This window comes from Oncorhynchus nerka, linkage group LG15 (genome assembly GCF_034236695.1).
Source record: "Oncorhynchus nerka isolate Pitt River linkage group LG15, Oner_Uvic_2.0, whole genome shotgun sequence".
Lineage (NCBI taxonomy): Eukaryota > Metazoa > Chordata > Actinopteri > Salmoniformes > Salmonidae > Oncorhynchus > Oncorhynchus nerka.
This window is the reverse complement of record NC_088410.1, coordinates 78,883,426-78,899,370: the sequence shown is the minus strand read 5'-3', so window position 1 is coordinate 78,899,370 and position 15,945 is coordinate 78,883,426. Positions and strand designations below refer to the sequence as shown.

Below are 15,945 nucleotides of genomic sequence, written 5' to 3'. Positions count from 1 at the left end.
TGTGGGTCAAAGGGTGAGGTTACAGAAAGTATGTTTATGTCTGCCATGACATATGAGTCAGAGATTCATCCACATGAAAAGATTCTGAACCAGAGAGTACTAGTTGATATGAGAACCTGGATCTCCTCTTGGTTAGAAAGAAAGACAAGAAAACAAGTGTGTGTGTGTGCGTGTGTGTGCGCGTGTGTGTGTGTCAACATGTGTAATAGTGATTATTCTCTCCCGAATAAAATGTGAATTGCAGTTTACCCTAGCAGCAGCCGCACAGCTATGGGAATGATAAACTATGACATCACAATAGTAGAGGCAGACATGGTGGGGACAATGGAGCTCTGTGAGGCAGAGAAGCGGGGGCGTGGCCTAGCTGGACAGAGGCTCCTCACACTGGAAGGACCACAGCAGCTGTCTGAACCGCTGTGTGTCTCACTGCCTTCGCCCCACTCCCTCTCTCTGTTTGCCACAAACTCTGGAACGCAGGGATGGAGGTGGAGTAGGAAGAGAGACCGAGAGAAAGAGATGGCTTGCACAGACTCAAAGACAATGGCCCAATGGACAGAGAGCCCCTCTCTCTATAGAGACACATGCAGGCACATGTTGACACAAACACACACACACACACACACACACACACACACACACACACACACACACACACAGTACATAATATATTCATCCTTTCTTCAACACCCCCACTACCCTCACACTGTACCCACTGTTTGCTTCCTTCCCTTCCTTGCCATATAAACCTCCTTTCCTTTTTTACCATATAAACCTCTGGAGCTGATCAGTGTTTACTCTACCCTCCAAATGGAGTGCTATACTCTTCAAACACCCATAAAGGTTTACTGGCCATAACAGAGAGGAGGGGATACACTCACTACTAATCTGAATTTCACAAACACATTGAGAAGAAGAAGGGATATCTGTTCTGGTGTGAGGGACGGTAAACTTATGGCCATGAAGATTCATGAAATGGTACAACCACCTGTGTAGAAAAATGAGTTTGACCAGCATTTAAAGCAACTCAATACGTGATTCTGCAAACAGTGGATGTGCATCATTAAATGTGTATGAGTTGAGATCTGAATCAACACAAGCCCACCTGCCTTCTGTTCATGTTTAATGAGAAAAAATGGGACAAAAGCACACAGTACAATCATAGAAATAGAATGAATAGAACGGGCTTGGAAGCTCTAACCCTGACTGATAAACTCATGGGTATACAGCAATGGCTGCCTGGTATTGTGGTGCAATAATTTCCATGGTACACACAAAGGTGCTAACTAGAACCTAAACGGGTTCTTCGGCTTTCCCATAGGAGAACCCTTTGAAGAACCCTTTTTGGTTACAGATAAAAATCCTTTTGGGTTCCATGTAAAACCCTTTCCACAGAAGGTCCTACATGGAACCCAAAGGGGTTTGACTTGGAACCAAAAAGGGTTCTGGAGATTATCCTATGGGGACAGCCGAAGAACCCTTTTGGAACCCTTTTTTCTAAGTGTGTATTTTGGTTGACTCAGCAAATCACAGCACAGATTGAAACCCACTGGGCACAGATATCAGTACAACGTCTAGTTTTGATTTACATTTGGTTGAGTTGTCAACTAACGGTGAAATCAACAAAAAATGTCACCATGTCATTGGATTTAGGTTAAAAGTTGTGTGAAAAAAAGACAAAATTCCCTTACGTTGATACATTTTTTCAAATCCAATCAGTTTTCCACATTGATTCAACGTCATCACATTGATTTTTTGTTGTTGTTGAAATGACGTGGAAACAATTCAACCAGTTTTTACACTCAAAATGGCTGCCAGTCTATCCATTATGCCATCATTGAATTGAATGGAAATCCCCTTCCTATTCATTCTATTTCTATGGTAGAATCCACCCAGGCTTAGGGCAAAGACTAGAGTATGAACATAGGCTAAAACTGCTTCTCCAATAGAAATCCCTGTAGGTGATGTCATGGTGACGTTGGCTAGCTAAGTTCATACGTAGAAACACATGATCTGTTCTAACGGTCGTCTCTCGTGCTGAACTGCGCATGTGCAGGCCGTCAAATCAAAGGCACTCCTATATAAAGTTGTTTTTGAGGATAATCAAAACATGTCAGTTTGGCACTTTCACGAGGTTTCAAGTAATAACAGGTTCAACTACTTCAGGAAATGGCTTGAATCTAGGTTGTGCCTTTAGATTTAGAGAACTAATAAAGAATTTTTAACTTCTCTCATTGACTTCTCAAACCCCAAACCCAGGCCTGGTCTGTTTGGTCTGTTTCGCAAGCATTCCCGGAAGTGTCGTGCCTCTAGGTTTGCACCTCTAGGTTTAGAAACTCTATGTTTATGGCCTCCAATATCTATTCAGGCTCTCATTCACCTACAACATCAAATGGTTTTGTGATGAAAAAGCCATCTAATTCAATTAATAGGATTCAATGACTCCATCTGTTTTTAAAGCTTACATGATGGTCGTTAGCATTCTGCATTTTCTTACAGAACACAGGACTACCCAGATAGCAGATTTACAAGCTTTACATAATGGTGGTTAGGTAATAGAGGCCATAAGGCTAGATTTGAGTTTCTCTACCCTCCTGGTCTCCAGGTAGGCTACCAGTTGCCTCATATACAAGTAGATACAGTAGGTCTACTGCCAATGCTGTATTTTAAATAGCTATTATTATGCAGTATCTCATGTTATGGTAAAAATCTAAATACTACTTCACCAGCTGCATTATGGGAGTTAGGCCCTGACATGTCCCTGGATCCATAGGATGAGAACCATGACCTTGCACAGTCATATGACATATCCCACAGGGAGCAATTGGCCGTGGGATTGGGATTCTCCTGATTAAACAAATATCCGTTAAACATGGTTGAGATATGGATAGATATCAATGCATGGTGTACAAAAAAACCCAGAAATAAAACATGTTTGTAGTGCTTGTTTCTTTGAACCCGATTCTATTCCGTTGCGCTTTTTTTCATATACAGGCATTGACCGCCACCTAGTGGTCATAAGCATACATCAAAATCTGACACGTTTTTCTACAGTTTAAAATATTGCAACATTGTAACAAGCGATTTTTTGTTCACTATAGACAATCCAACAACCTTTCAAGAGCAGAATGCTACGCATCAGAAATATCAGTTCTTACTTTCTAGATTTCCATAGATTAATGAACCACTCGTGATGAGACAAGCAGGGTCGTGCAGTAAATTTAATTTAATGATGTATTGAGGTAATTTCATCTGAATGAATGAAATATCCCAAATACATTGCATGTATTTTGCTTTGAGCAAAACGTTTGCCTATGTAACCTAGCCCTCCCACTGCCTTCGCGTGGGCCATGGCTAGAAGGGCTACAGTTTATGTCAAATTGACGTCTACAGTTGCATTTTTGTTCATTTTAGCTAACCCTAATAATTTTCATAAACTTAATTCTCCTAGCCTGCAGCGTAAATTCTCTTAACCGGCAACTAAAAGTCAATTCTGGTCAATCCCTTCTAGTCAAAACTCTTCACATTTCGGTCCTATTCACCGTTGGTATGGTGACACTAAACAGGCAGCAAGAGAGAAATGGCAATGTGAAGATTGCGCAGGTGCGACCCTGCAAACTGGAGAACGCACCACATCCGATGAGGTGAGTGAAGTAGACCTATACCCTAGAAATCGCTGTATGACAAATAGTCCCTCCACCGCATAAGCAGAGAACTTGCGAGGAATTGCGAAATGTATTCCTGGGAAAATGTTACGCGCAGTCGTGCAATCCCTTTGATCATTGTGGCGTCACAGTCAGTGCAGTCGATGCAGGTGTCTTTAGAAGCGTGGGTGTCTTGTAAACGAACAGCAAAATCACGAATACGGAAGTGCTGGTATGAGAAAGAGGTAGTCTATTTTTGTGTTTGCCTGGTCAATGGCAATGTTATTTTTTGTCATTGAGGATTTTTGGTCAGTCCCTTAGCTAAAGTATCCTCCTGTTGTGTTGTTCTGTGAGTGTCACATATATCCTATAGCTAAGCTATTTAGAACGGGGCCAGTGCTCCACTGTCTGAAGAAGGTAGCAAGTTAGGTATAACACTGCCCTGTCCAGGGTGTAAGAAACGTGACAGGTGTAGCCAAGCTATCTCTGCTCAGCAATTTGATCCACTTTATAGTTCACTACATCTAATAACAACCCACAGCACTAACAGGACACACACAGTGCATGCTACAATAAACGGTCTAGCATTAGATAAACGGTGAATGCAAACATTTGCACAGATATGACATGTGCTTGTAATCATGCATTGGATATTATAGTTATTCTTAATTAAAACCTCACAATAACTTGTGAATTATTTTTACAGTTACTATGGCGAACTGATCAAGCCAAACAGCAACAACTTAAAAGAAGAGCACAGCTAGAGACATGATATAGGGAGTAGAGATCAGGGGTCCCTTGGCCAGTGAAGGCCATTGTCTCTATGGAGGCCCCCAAGCCCCCAAAGTGTGTCCAGCCGGGGCAGAGTGAGGAGGGAGATCGGGGAGCTGATGGAAGCCCAACACCGTGCATTGACAGTGGTGAGGGAAGCCAGCTGTAATCATCTGTCAGCCAAAGACAACGAACGAATGTATATACACTACCGTTTAAAAGTTTGGGGTCACTTAGAAATGTCCTTGTTTTTTTAAAGAAAAACAAATTTGTCCATTTAAAATAACATAACATTGATCAGAAGTACAGTGTAGACATTGTAATGTTGTATATGACCATTGTAGCTGGAAACGGCTGATTTTAAAAAAATAATAATAATAAAAATTTAAAAAAGGAATATCTACATATGCGTACAGAGGCCCATTATCAGCAACCATCTGTAATTGAACCCACAAATGTTGATGCTCCAGATACTCAACTAGTCTAAAGAAGGCCAGTTTAATTGCTTATTTAACCAGAAAAACAGTTTTCAGCTGTGCTAACATAATTGCAAAAGTGTTTTCTAATGATCAATTAGCCTTTTAAAATGATAAACTTGGATTAGCTAACACAACATGCCATTGGAACACAGGAGTGATGGTCGCTGATAATGGGCCTCTGTACGCCTATGTAGATATTCCAGAAAGCGGTTTACAGCTACAATAGTCATTTACAACATTAGCAATGTCTACACTGTATTTCTGATCAATTTGACGTTATTTTAATGGACAACAAAAAAATGCTTTTCTTTCAAAAACAAGGACATTTTTAAGTGACCCCAAACTTTTGAACGGTAGTGTATGTATGAAGAGTGTTGAATAAGTCATGAGGTCCCACTCTAAAATGTTAGATTATCAAATGTTTGAATACAGAGGCCAGGCGTTAAAATGCAGTGTGTTTGCTCTTTCGATGCTGGGCTGAAGAAGTCAAGGTATAGGCTTCAATTACACTCCCAAGGGTTTGTGAACTTCATGGCATATTAATCTACATTAGGCCTACATGGGGATGTAATGATGTTCTTATGTTTTTCCCTTAAAAAGTGTCTAGTATGTCATGTTACTTACTTGTTAGTAGATTCTGCTAACTGTTCAATGTCATTGTCACAGCAACGTGTATTGGTGTGACTGAATACAGAACATTGCTCACCTTTGCTAGAACACTGTATTACTATATGTACCCCAAACCCCATGTAGATGGATGTAGTTGTGTTTTCGCTCCTCATATTCAGAACCTCTAGGAGAGAGAGACCCCAGTAAAGACCAGCAGAGCAAAGCCCTGTGCCAACAACACACTCAAATGTTCCTGAACCTCACCACAGAGAATGGCCTACAGCAAATACCATGTAAGCCTACACACAAAACCTTCAGACACTTAACACTGACTAACCAGTCATACTAAACATGGACTTGGCTTTGGTACCACTTATAACAGTACCATCAACTAACAGTAGATGAGAATACAGTTTGACTTGAATGCGTAGCTTATAAAGTGGTTAATACCACCGCTGTATCTGAGCTGTGTGTTTATGTATGTGTGTATATCAGCACCACCAGGTGAGGGAAGAGTGAGGCGCAGCTTGCTCAACCTGCCCATCATCAACCCAGAGAGACTGCGGACAGCAAAAGTACTGGTCGACAAAGCTGTAAAGGTAAGAATCTAAAATAGGACAACCCTCTATATATGTTATACTTAAGGTCATGTAGATACTATTTTATATCTCTCTCTCTCTCTCTCTCTGTGTCTTTTTCTCTCAGATGCGTATGGTGTTCTCCATACAGGGTCCATACCCTGTGGTTCGAGCTGCCCTGAAGGCGAGGGGTTGGGTAGAGCGCCGCCTGCCTCGGCCAAACCAGCACTGGAGCCGGTGCCGTGGAGATGATGGGAATGATGCTGATGACAGTGATGATGACAATGGTGAGACAGGAAGGCCACTGCAAATCTTGCAGTAATTGATTCTAACTATCATTGACCATTAACCTAAATCCTAGATTGTAATCTCCCTCTATGCTCTGCTTAGACAGCCCAGACGACAGAGAGGAAGACCCAGATGACATGTATGACCTAATGGTAATAGAACGGAAGTGTGTGTGTGTGTGTGGGGGGCACACCGTTTTTATGTCTTTCCCCTGCCCATCTATCTTACAGTCTCGCATGGTGAGGAACGAAACGTCATATTTCTATTGGACGACGCGTAGAGAGACGGTGGACAACCGCTCATTGCGAAAGGAACAGATGACCAATCACTATGCCAAAGCAGGCACCTTCACCACCAAGGTTTGATGGCTTTCACATGGGAGACCCTGAAATGAACGAACTCTACCTTTTCACAGTCTTTGATCATTTTTATACTCACCACACCTATGTAGGCTATGTCTGTCTTCTCTCCATCTCTCCCATTTCTGTCTCAGGTTGGGTTGTGTGTGAACCTGAGGAACCTGCGTTGGTTTGATGCTGCAGACCTTGACTCCTTCTTCCCACGCTGCTATAGGCTGGGGGCAGAGGATGAGAAACATGCCTTTATCGGTCAGAATCCTCACCGGTCTCTTTCCGCACCACGCGTTCTGATCTGCCTATTTCCCCCCCCCCCCCTCTATCGGAATGCCTCACTTCTATAGTCTTAGGGGGATTTACAGTACTGCCTCTCCTTCCCTTTCATTTTCCATACTTTTAGGTGTGGGGGGGGCAACCTTCCTGTGGCAACCTCTATCTGACTTGCTTTATTTCTCCCTCTCTGTCTCTCTCTATAGAGGACTACAGGAGGACAGCATGCACCAGCCTTATACAGTGTGTTGTGGAGAGGATTCGGGGTGAGCGAGGTGAGGGAGAGGGAGGTGGCACAGCTGGATCAACTCACCAATCATGTCAAAGTAAGGTATTCATCACAAAAAGAGGCATACCCCCTCAATCCCCCCGATTTAGGTCAACCAGAGCTACAGGCTTCATTGTCTTGTCCAATTCCTTAGGTCAGAAAAAAGCATGCAAGCGTCGAGCCATGTCATTGGTGGCCTCCAGAATGATTGACAGTGCACTAAAAGTTTGCCAGGACTTCCTGGACAGCTTGGAACACAATGACATAGACATTGCCTTGGAAACACCACCATCCCTAACAGAACAAGAGTGGCTGGAGTTCATCCACAATTACTACATGGTTGTCCAGTGAGTACTCCATATAGTATGATCATTATGTGTCTCTGTCATGTCAGTACACGCATCTCTTTGTCAGTGTATCTCAGTGGCACTTTTCACTCTCTCCCTCTCTCTCTCAGTGATGGTGTAGAGATAGAGGAGACTTTTCACTATTTGAACAGCTGTCAGGCTATGTTGCGGAAGCTTCGTGATGTCAATCCACAGCTAGACACAGACGGCATCCACAACATCTGGATAGTCAAACCTGGGGCCAAGTCCCGGGGCAGAGGTGAGTTCCAAGAGGGGAAGAAGAGACAAGTGTAGTAGTACTTTATTTAACTCTATCCTCATGCTGTATTTACCTATAATATTTATTTAATGCTGCTTATTGTGTAGGCCTACACTAACTTTGTTTTTGTGTCTCTTCCATGTCCCTCCCCCTGTGCAGGCATCATGTGTGCCAAGCGGCTGGATGACATCCTGAGGCTGGTGGACAGTGACCCAGCCCTGATCAAGGACAGTAAGTGGGTGGTGCAGAAGTACCTGGAGCGCCCCCTGCTGGTCCACGGCACCAAGTTTGACCTCCGCCAGTGGTTCCTGGTGACTGACTGGAACCCTCTCACTGTCTGGTTTTATAAGAAGTGCTACCTACGCTTCTCCACCCAGCCATACTCAGTTGAGACACTGGACAGGTAAGCGGGACATTTTTACCCTGTTGTTATTGGCATTTTACCATGTTGATTCCACATTTCACCTTGTTCCTCATTTTTTCCTATGGTCTTATCTCTCTTGTTCCCCTCTATATCCCCCTTCTTCCAGTTCTATCCACCTGTGTAACAACTCCATACAGAAGCACTTTCAGCCCTCCCAGCAGCGTCACCCAGAGGTGCCTGAGGACAACATGTGGTCATGTGACCAGTTCCGGGCCTTCCTGTCTGGACAGGGCCGAGCAGCACAGTGGTGGTCTGTGGTGGTCCCAGGGATGAAGAAGGCTGTGGTCCACGCCCTGCAGACTGCCCAAGACCTGGTGGAGTCACGCCGAGGGAGCTTTGAACTCTACGGAGCCGACTTCATGCTAGGTGTGAATGATGTCAGTGGCATCAGTATTTGTTGTTAATGGCAGTGAAGTTCAAGTTTTATTGTCACATCCACAAGTACAGTGAAATGCTTAACTTGCAAGCTCTACCCAAAAGTGCAGTAATCAATGAATATCAAAATAGTATAACTTATTTAAAAAATACAAAATAAAAATACAATGATATATATATATATATATATATATATATTATTGTATTTTAAATAAGTTATACCGTATATATATATATATATATATATATATATATACACGGTGCCTTCGGAAAGTATTCATACCCATTGACTTATTCCACATTTTGTTGTGTTACAGTCTGAATTCTAAATGGATAAAAAAAATAATAATAATCTCACCCATCTACTCATAAATCTACTCTGGCAAATTGGTTGTTAATCATTATTAAACAACCATTTTCAGGTCTTGTCATAGATTTAAGTCAAAACTGTAACTTGACCACTCAGGAACGTTCACGGTCTTCTAGGTAAGCAACTCCAGTGTAGATTTGGCCTTGTGTTTTAGATAATTGTCCTGCTGAAAGGTGAATTAATTTCCCAGTGTCTGGTGGAAAGCAGACTAAACCTGGTTTTCCACTAGGATTTTACCTGTGCTTTATCTCCATTCCGTTTCTTTTTTATCATGAAAAATACCCCAGTCCTTAACGATTACAAGCATACACATAACATCATGCAGCCACCCCTATGCTTGAAAATATGGACAGTGGTACTCAGTAATGTGTTGTATTGGATTTGCCTCAAACATACAGTGCATTCTGAAAGTATTCAGACCCCTTTACTTTTTCCACATTTTGTTATGTTACAGCCTCTAAAATGGATGAAAGTTTTTTTTTTCCCTCATCAAACTTCACACAATTCCCCATAATGACAAAGCAAAAACGGGTTTAGACATTTATTTAAAATAAAAACTGAAATATCACATTTACATACACCTGAGTCAAATACATTTAAACTCAGTTTTTCACAATTCCTGACATTTAATCCTATTCAAAATTCCCTGTTTTAGGTCAGTTAGGATCACCACTTTAATTTTAAGAATGTGAAATGTCAGAATAATATTAGAGTGATTTTATTTCAGCTTTTATTTCTTTCATCACATTCTCAGTGGGTTAAAGTATACATACGCTCAATTAGTACTTGGTAGCATTGCCTTTAAATTGTTGAACTTAGGTCAAACGTTTCGGGTAGCCTTCCACAAGCTTCCCACATTAAGTTGGGTGAATTTTGGCCCATTCCTTCTGACAGCTGGTGTAACTGAGTCAGGTTTGTAGGCCTCCTTGCTCGCACACAATTTTTCAGTTCTGCCCACATATTTTCTATAGGATTGAGGTCAGGGCTTTGTGTTGGCCACTCTAATACCTTGACTTTGTTGTCCTTAAGCCATTTTTCCACAAATATGGAAGTATGCTTGGGGTCATTGTCCATTTGGAAGACCCATTTGCGACCAAGCTTTAACTTCCTGACTGATGTCTCATCAGACCAGAGGACATTTCCCCTAAAAGTACGATCTTTGTCCCCATGTGCAGTTTCAAACCGTAGTCTGACTTTTTTATGGCAGTGTTGGAGCAGTGACTTCTTCCTTGCTGAACAGCCTTTCAGGTTATGTCGATATAGGACTCGTTTTACTGTGGATATAGATACGGTTTCCTCCAGTATATTCACAGGGTCTTTTGCTGTTGTTCTGATTGACTTGCACTTTTCTCACCAAAGTACGTTCATCTCTAGGAGACAGAATGCGTCTCCTTCCTGAGTGGTATGACGGCTGCGTGGTCCTATGGTGTTTATACTTGCATACTATTGTTTGTACAGATGAATGTGGTACCTTCAAGCAAGGAGGCACAGAGTTTGAAGGTAGGCCTTGAAATACATCCATAGGTACACCTCCAAAACTACTCAAAGTAGACTATAGTTTTTAACAGGACATTTGTGGAGTGGTCAAAAAACGAGTTAATGACTCCAACCTAAGTGTTTGTAAACTTCCGACTTAAACTGTAAGTATTCAGACCGTTTACTCAGTACTTAGTTGAAGCACCTTTGTCAGCGATTACAGCCTGAAATTTTCTTGGGTATGACACTACAAGCTTGACAAACCTGTATTTGGGGAGTTTATTCCATTCTTCTCGGCAGATCCTCTCAAGCTCTGTCAGGTTGGATGGGGAGCATTGCTGCACAGCTATTTTCAGATCTCTCCGGAGATTTCGAATTGGGTTCAAGTCCGGGCTCTGCCTGGGCCACTCAAGGACATCCAGAGACTTTTCCCAAAGCCACTCCTGTGTTGTCCCCAGTCTGAGGTCCTGAGCACTCTGTAGCAGGTTTTCATCAAGGATCTCTCTGTACTTTGCTCCGTTCATCTTTCTCTCAATCCTGACTTGTCTCCCAGTCCCTGCCGCTGAAAAACATTCCCACAGCATGATGCTGCCACCTCCATGCTTCACCGATGGGATGGTGCCAGGTTTCCTCCAGACGTGACGCTTGGCATTCATGCCAAAGAGTTCAATCTTGGTTTCATCAGACCAGAGAATCTTGTTTCTCATGGTCAGAGTCCTTTAGGTACCTTCTGGCCAGCTCCAAGCAGGCTGTCATGTGCTTTTTACTGAGGAGTGGCATCCGTCTGGAAACTCCCCCATAAAGGCATGACTGGTGGAGTGCTTCAGCAGATATGTGCCTCGACACAATCCTGTCTCAAAGCTCTACGGACAATTCCTTCAACCTCATGGCTTGATTTTGCTCTGTCTGACATGCACTGCCAACTGTGGGACCTTATATAGACAGGTGTGTGCCTTTCCAAATAATGTCCATTCAATTGTATTTACCACAGATGGACTCCAATCAAGTTGTAGAAACATCTCAAGGATGATCAATGGAAACAGCAAAAATGTCAAAAAACGTATTCCCTTTGTCATTATGGGGTATTGTGTGTAGATTGACGAGTAAAAAAATATATTTTAACAATTTTAGAATAATGCTGTAATGTAACAAATTGTGGAAAAAGTCAAGGAGTCTGAATACTTTCCGAATGCACTGTACCACTTTGAATTCAGGACAAAAAGTGAATTGCTTTGCCAATTATTTTTGCAGTATTACTTTAGTGTCTTGTTGCAAACAGGATTCATGTTTCTCTTCACTCTGTGGTTACTCCACAATAGTAACCTAATTGACAATGTTGTTGATCCATTCTCAGTTTTCTCCTATCACAGTCATTAAACTCTGTAACTGTTTTAAAGTCACCATTGGCCTCATGGTGAAATCCATGAGCGATTTCCTTCCTCTCCGGCAACTGAGTTAGGAAGGACGCCTGTATCTTTGTAGTGACTGGGTGTGTTGATACACCATACAAAGTGTGCAATTTATAACTTCACCATACTCAAAGGGATATTCAATGTCTGATTGTTGTTTTTGTTTTTTACCCATCTAACAATAGGTGCCCTTCTTTGCGAGGCATTGTAAAAACAAACTAAAACACAAACAAAGGGGTTGAATACTTATTGGCTGAAGTTATTCCAGCTTTTCAATTTTAATGAATTTGTTTGAAAAATGAAAAAATCATTCCAATTTGACATTATGGGGTATTGTGTAAGCCAATGACAAAAAAAAAATCACTATTTAATCCATTTTAAAATCAGGCTGTAACACAATAAAATGTGGAAAATGTCAAGGGGTGTGAATACTTTCCAAAGGTAAAGAAAACAAAGATAAGAGAGGAAGCTAAATACAGGGTCAGTGCCAATACCACATTTACAATGTACAGGGATACTTGAGTATTTGAGGTAGATATGTATGTCTTAAGACATTTCAGCTTTTAATTTTTAATTGAGTCATAAATATTCAGCCTCTTTGTTATGGCAAGCCTAAATAAGTTCAGTACAAATTTGCTTAACAAGTCACATAAGTTGCATGTACTCACTCTGTGTGCAATAATGGTGTTTAACATTGATTGTTGAATGACTACCTCATCTCTGTAGCCCACACATACAATTATCTGTAAGGTCCCTCTGTCAAGCAGTGAATTTCAAACAGATTCAAACACAAAGACCAGAGAGGTTTTCCAATGCTTCGCAAAGAAGAACACCTATTGGTAGATGGGTAAAAAAAAACTATCCCTTTTAAGCATAGAGAAGTTTTTAATTCCACTTTGGATGGTGTATCAGTACACCCAGTCACTACAAAGATACAAGCGTCTTTCCTAACTCAGTTGCCGGAGAGGATGGACACCGCTCAGGGATTTCACCATGAGGCCAATGGTGACTTTAAAACAGTTACAGAGTTGGATCAACAACATTGTAGTTACTCCACATTACTAAACTAATTGACAGAGTGAAAAGAAGGAAGCCTGAAAAGAATAACAAATATTCTAAAACATGCATCCAAATGTGGCAATGCAAAGTGTTATCTTTGGGGCAAGTCCAATACAACACATTACTGAGGACCACTCTCCATATTTTCAAGCATAGTGGTGGCGGCATCATGTTATGGTTATGCTTGTAATCGTTAATGATTGGGGAATTTTTCATAATAAAAAATGAATGGGATGGTGATGGGCACTGGCAAAATCCTAGAGGAAAACCAAGTTCAGTCTGCTTTCTACCAGACACGGAGATGAATTCATCTTTCAGCAGGACAATAACTTAAAGCACAAATCTACACAGGAGTTGCTTACAAAGAAGACAATGAATGTTCCTGAGTGGCTGAGTTAATCTGCTTGAAAATCTTTAGTTATTCATAGAAAATATATATTTTTACAAAAACAGATTTTTCTTCCACTTTGTATTTTGTTGTTGACAAAAAAAAAGACATCAATTTTAATCTTTTAAGCTTTGTAACAATAAAATGTGAAGAAATCCAAGGGGTCTGAATACTTTTGCAAGGCACTGTACATGTAAACAGGAGTAATAGTGACCAGTAGCAGGATAAATCGGTAGATACTAATATGGTGGGACATCTTCTGTTCCAAAGGTCGTGACATGAGGCCATGGCTGATAGAGATCAATGCCAGCCCCACCATGGCCCCCTCTACAGCAGTGACAACACGCCTGTGTGCAGCCGTGCAGGAGGACACTCTACGGGTGGTCCTGGACCGTCGGTTGGACCGAGGGGCACACACTGGGGGCTTTCAGCTTATATACAAACAGGTGAGGTGTGTTTGTGTATGCCTTTAAGTTAGGAAAGGGAAGTTTAATGTACCCCTGAATAAGAGGTTGTACAGATGTCATCTCTCTGTCTCTGTCTATAGGCAGCAGTGGAGGTGCCTCAGTATGTAGGGGTCAACCTGCTTGTTGAGGGCTCCCAGATCAGAAGGCCCCGCCCTCCTCCTCAAAAAGCCTCCAAACCCTCTAAGGGTCGTACCAACCAACCAGCGCCCAGACGCCCTCCTCAAAGCCAGGAGTACGAGGCTGTGGCAGAGAAACCCAAGCCGGCCCCCTCTAAGAAGGGTCTGAAGTCTGAGGTACGACACCTTACCTTCTCTGGCTTCAGAGTCCAGACCCCACTTTCTACTGAGAGGCCCCTGGCCGGGGAGCCCTGGAGGCTGCAGCGTCTGGGCCTGGTTGACTCCCTCCAGCTGCCCCCCAGGGCCCAGTCCCGCTCTATGGACTGCTGGCGGAGACCCCCGGTTATTGTGCCCTGGTCAGGGCGAGCACGCCCCTTTGCTACCCCTGATATCTACAAAGGCCCTGTCCTTCCCTTGGAGGTCATCAGCCTTCAAGACCCAGACAGGGAGCCCAGTGCCCTGCTTGTGCCCACTCCTCTGGTCCAACATGCTGAGTTCAGGTTCCAGAAGTTTTTCAAGCAACAGAACCTCCATCGTAGGGTGATCAGGACCACATGTGTAGGGAGAGGAACTCACAAGAGCTCGTGACATGGATTGGTTATTGAACCATTCACTGACTGCTGCCTGATTTTGAAAGCTGTCTTTTTGCACCCAGCCATTGTAGGCCTACCTCATCATAATAAAATCAGTATTGTATCCCCTTAGATTTTCAGTCTTGGTATGTTTTTTCCCCTTTATACTGATTTATTTAGATAACTGTGTGCTGTAGTCTTTTTGTCCAACTTGGAAACCTGGTCTCAGAGCATTTTGTATTATTCTGTACCGAAATCTGAGATGGTTATCATATTGTATGCATAATATTTCTCAGATTATTACCAATCCCAAAAGGTATGACTACAAACAGCCAGAAAAGGCTACTCTCCTCGATGTTATCCTCACAAATAATCCTGATAGGTATCAGTCTGGTGTTTTCTGTAATGACCTTATTGATCACTGTTTTACAGCCTGTGTACATAATGGCTGCTCATTTAAATGACCTGTCCTGATTTGTCATAGATGCTTTTTTTTCAACTTTAATGAGCAAGCCTTCCTTCATGAACTGGCCTCTGTAAAATGGTATAGAATCAGCTTGATCCCCTCTGTCGAAGACGCTTGGACCGTCTATTTTTTTTATATTTTCAGTGGTATTGTTAACAAACACGCACCCATAAAGAAAATGAGAATTAAAACAGGTTCAGTCCCTGGTTCGACCGTGATCTTGCAGAGTTACTCCACCTCAAGAATTGCATTTGACGAAAGGCTCAGCACACGCATACTCAGGCTGACTGGCTCTCGTTCAGGCAAATGAGAAATAAGTGCACTCAGGCTATCCGGAAGGCCATAGTTAGTTACTTTAAGGAGCAGTTCTCTCTCTGTGGGTCTAACCCCAAGAAGTTCTGGAAAACGGTTAAAGACCTGGAGAATAAAACCTCACAGCTGCCTATGTCCCTTAATGTTGATGATGTGGTTGTTACTGACAAGAAGCACTTGGCTGAGCTCTTTAATCATCACTTCATTACGTCAGGATTCCTATTTGACCCAGCCATGCCTCCTTGCCCTTCCAACATTTCCTCATCTCCCACCCCTTGTCATGCGACTTTCCCCGATGCTTCTCCCTCTTTTTCCCCTGCCCCGCTACAAAGTTTCTCCCTGCAGGCAGTCACTGAGTCCGAGGTGCTAAAGGATCTCCTGAAACTTGACCCCAAAAAAAACATCTGGGACAGGTGGTTTAGACCCTTTCTTCTTTAAGGTTGCTAACCTATCATCGCCAAGCCTATCTCCAACCTTTTTAACCTGTCTCTCCTCTCTGGGGAGGTTCCCATTGCTTGGAAGGCAGCCACGGTTCATCCTTTATTTAAAGGGGGAGATCAAGCTGAGCCTGACTGTTATAGGCATGTGTTGGAAAAACTTGTCAATAGTCAACTGACTGGCTTTCTTGATGTCTATATTATGCAA

At 42.4% G+C, this 15,945-nt stretch overlaps 1 protein-coding gene across 5 annotated transcripts; it reads left to right on the top strand.

Moving 5' to 3' along the window:
- Positions 1 to 3,534: 3,534 nt before the first annotated feature.
- On the top strand, positions 3,535 to 15,206 carry LOC115143346 (tubulin monoglycylase TTLL3-like). 5 transcript variants are annotated; one of them, XM_029683662.2, is made up of 15 exons: positions 3,648 to 3,886; positions 4,348 to 4,561; positions 5,680 to 5,793; positions 5,996 to 6,099; positions 6,206 to 6,365; positions 6,469 to 6,518; positions 6,597 to 6,725; positions 6,860 to 6,974; positions 7,199 to 7,318; positions 7,415 to 7,607; positions 7,718 to 7,866; positions 8,026 to 8,269; positions 8,397 to 8,656; positions 13,638 to 13,813; positions 13,915 to 15,206. In XM_029683662.2, the coding sequence occupies exons 2-15, from the start codon at positions 4,465 to 4,467 to the stop codon at positions 14,536 to 14,538; spliced, it is 2,535 nt and encodes an 844-aa protein (XP_029539522.1). In that variant the 5' UTR covers positions 3,648 to 3,886; positions 4,348 to 4,464; the 3' UTR covers positions 14,539 to 15,206. The 5 variants fall into 5 exon arrangements, with proteins under 5 accessions (XP_029539523.1, XP_029539521.1, XP_029539522.1 ...); XM_029683661.2 differs by lacking the exon at positions 3,648 to 3,886 and adding an exon at positions 3,545 to 3,641 and having other exon boundaries at positions 6,469 to 6,725; XM_029683660.2 differs by having other exon boundaries at positions 6,469 to 6,725.
- The last annotated feature ends 739 nt before the right edge of the window (positions 15,207 to 15,945 follow it).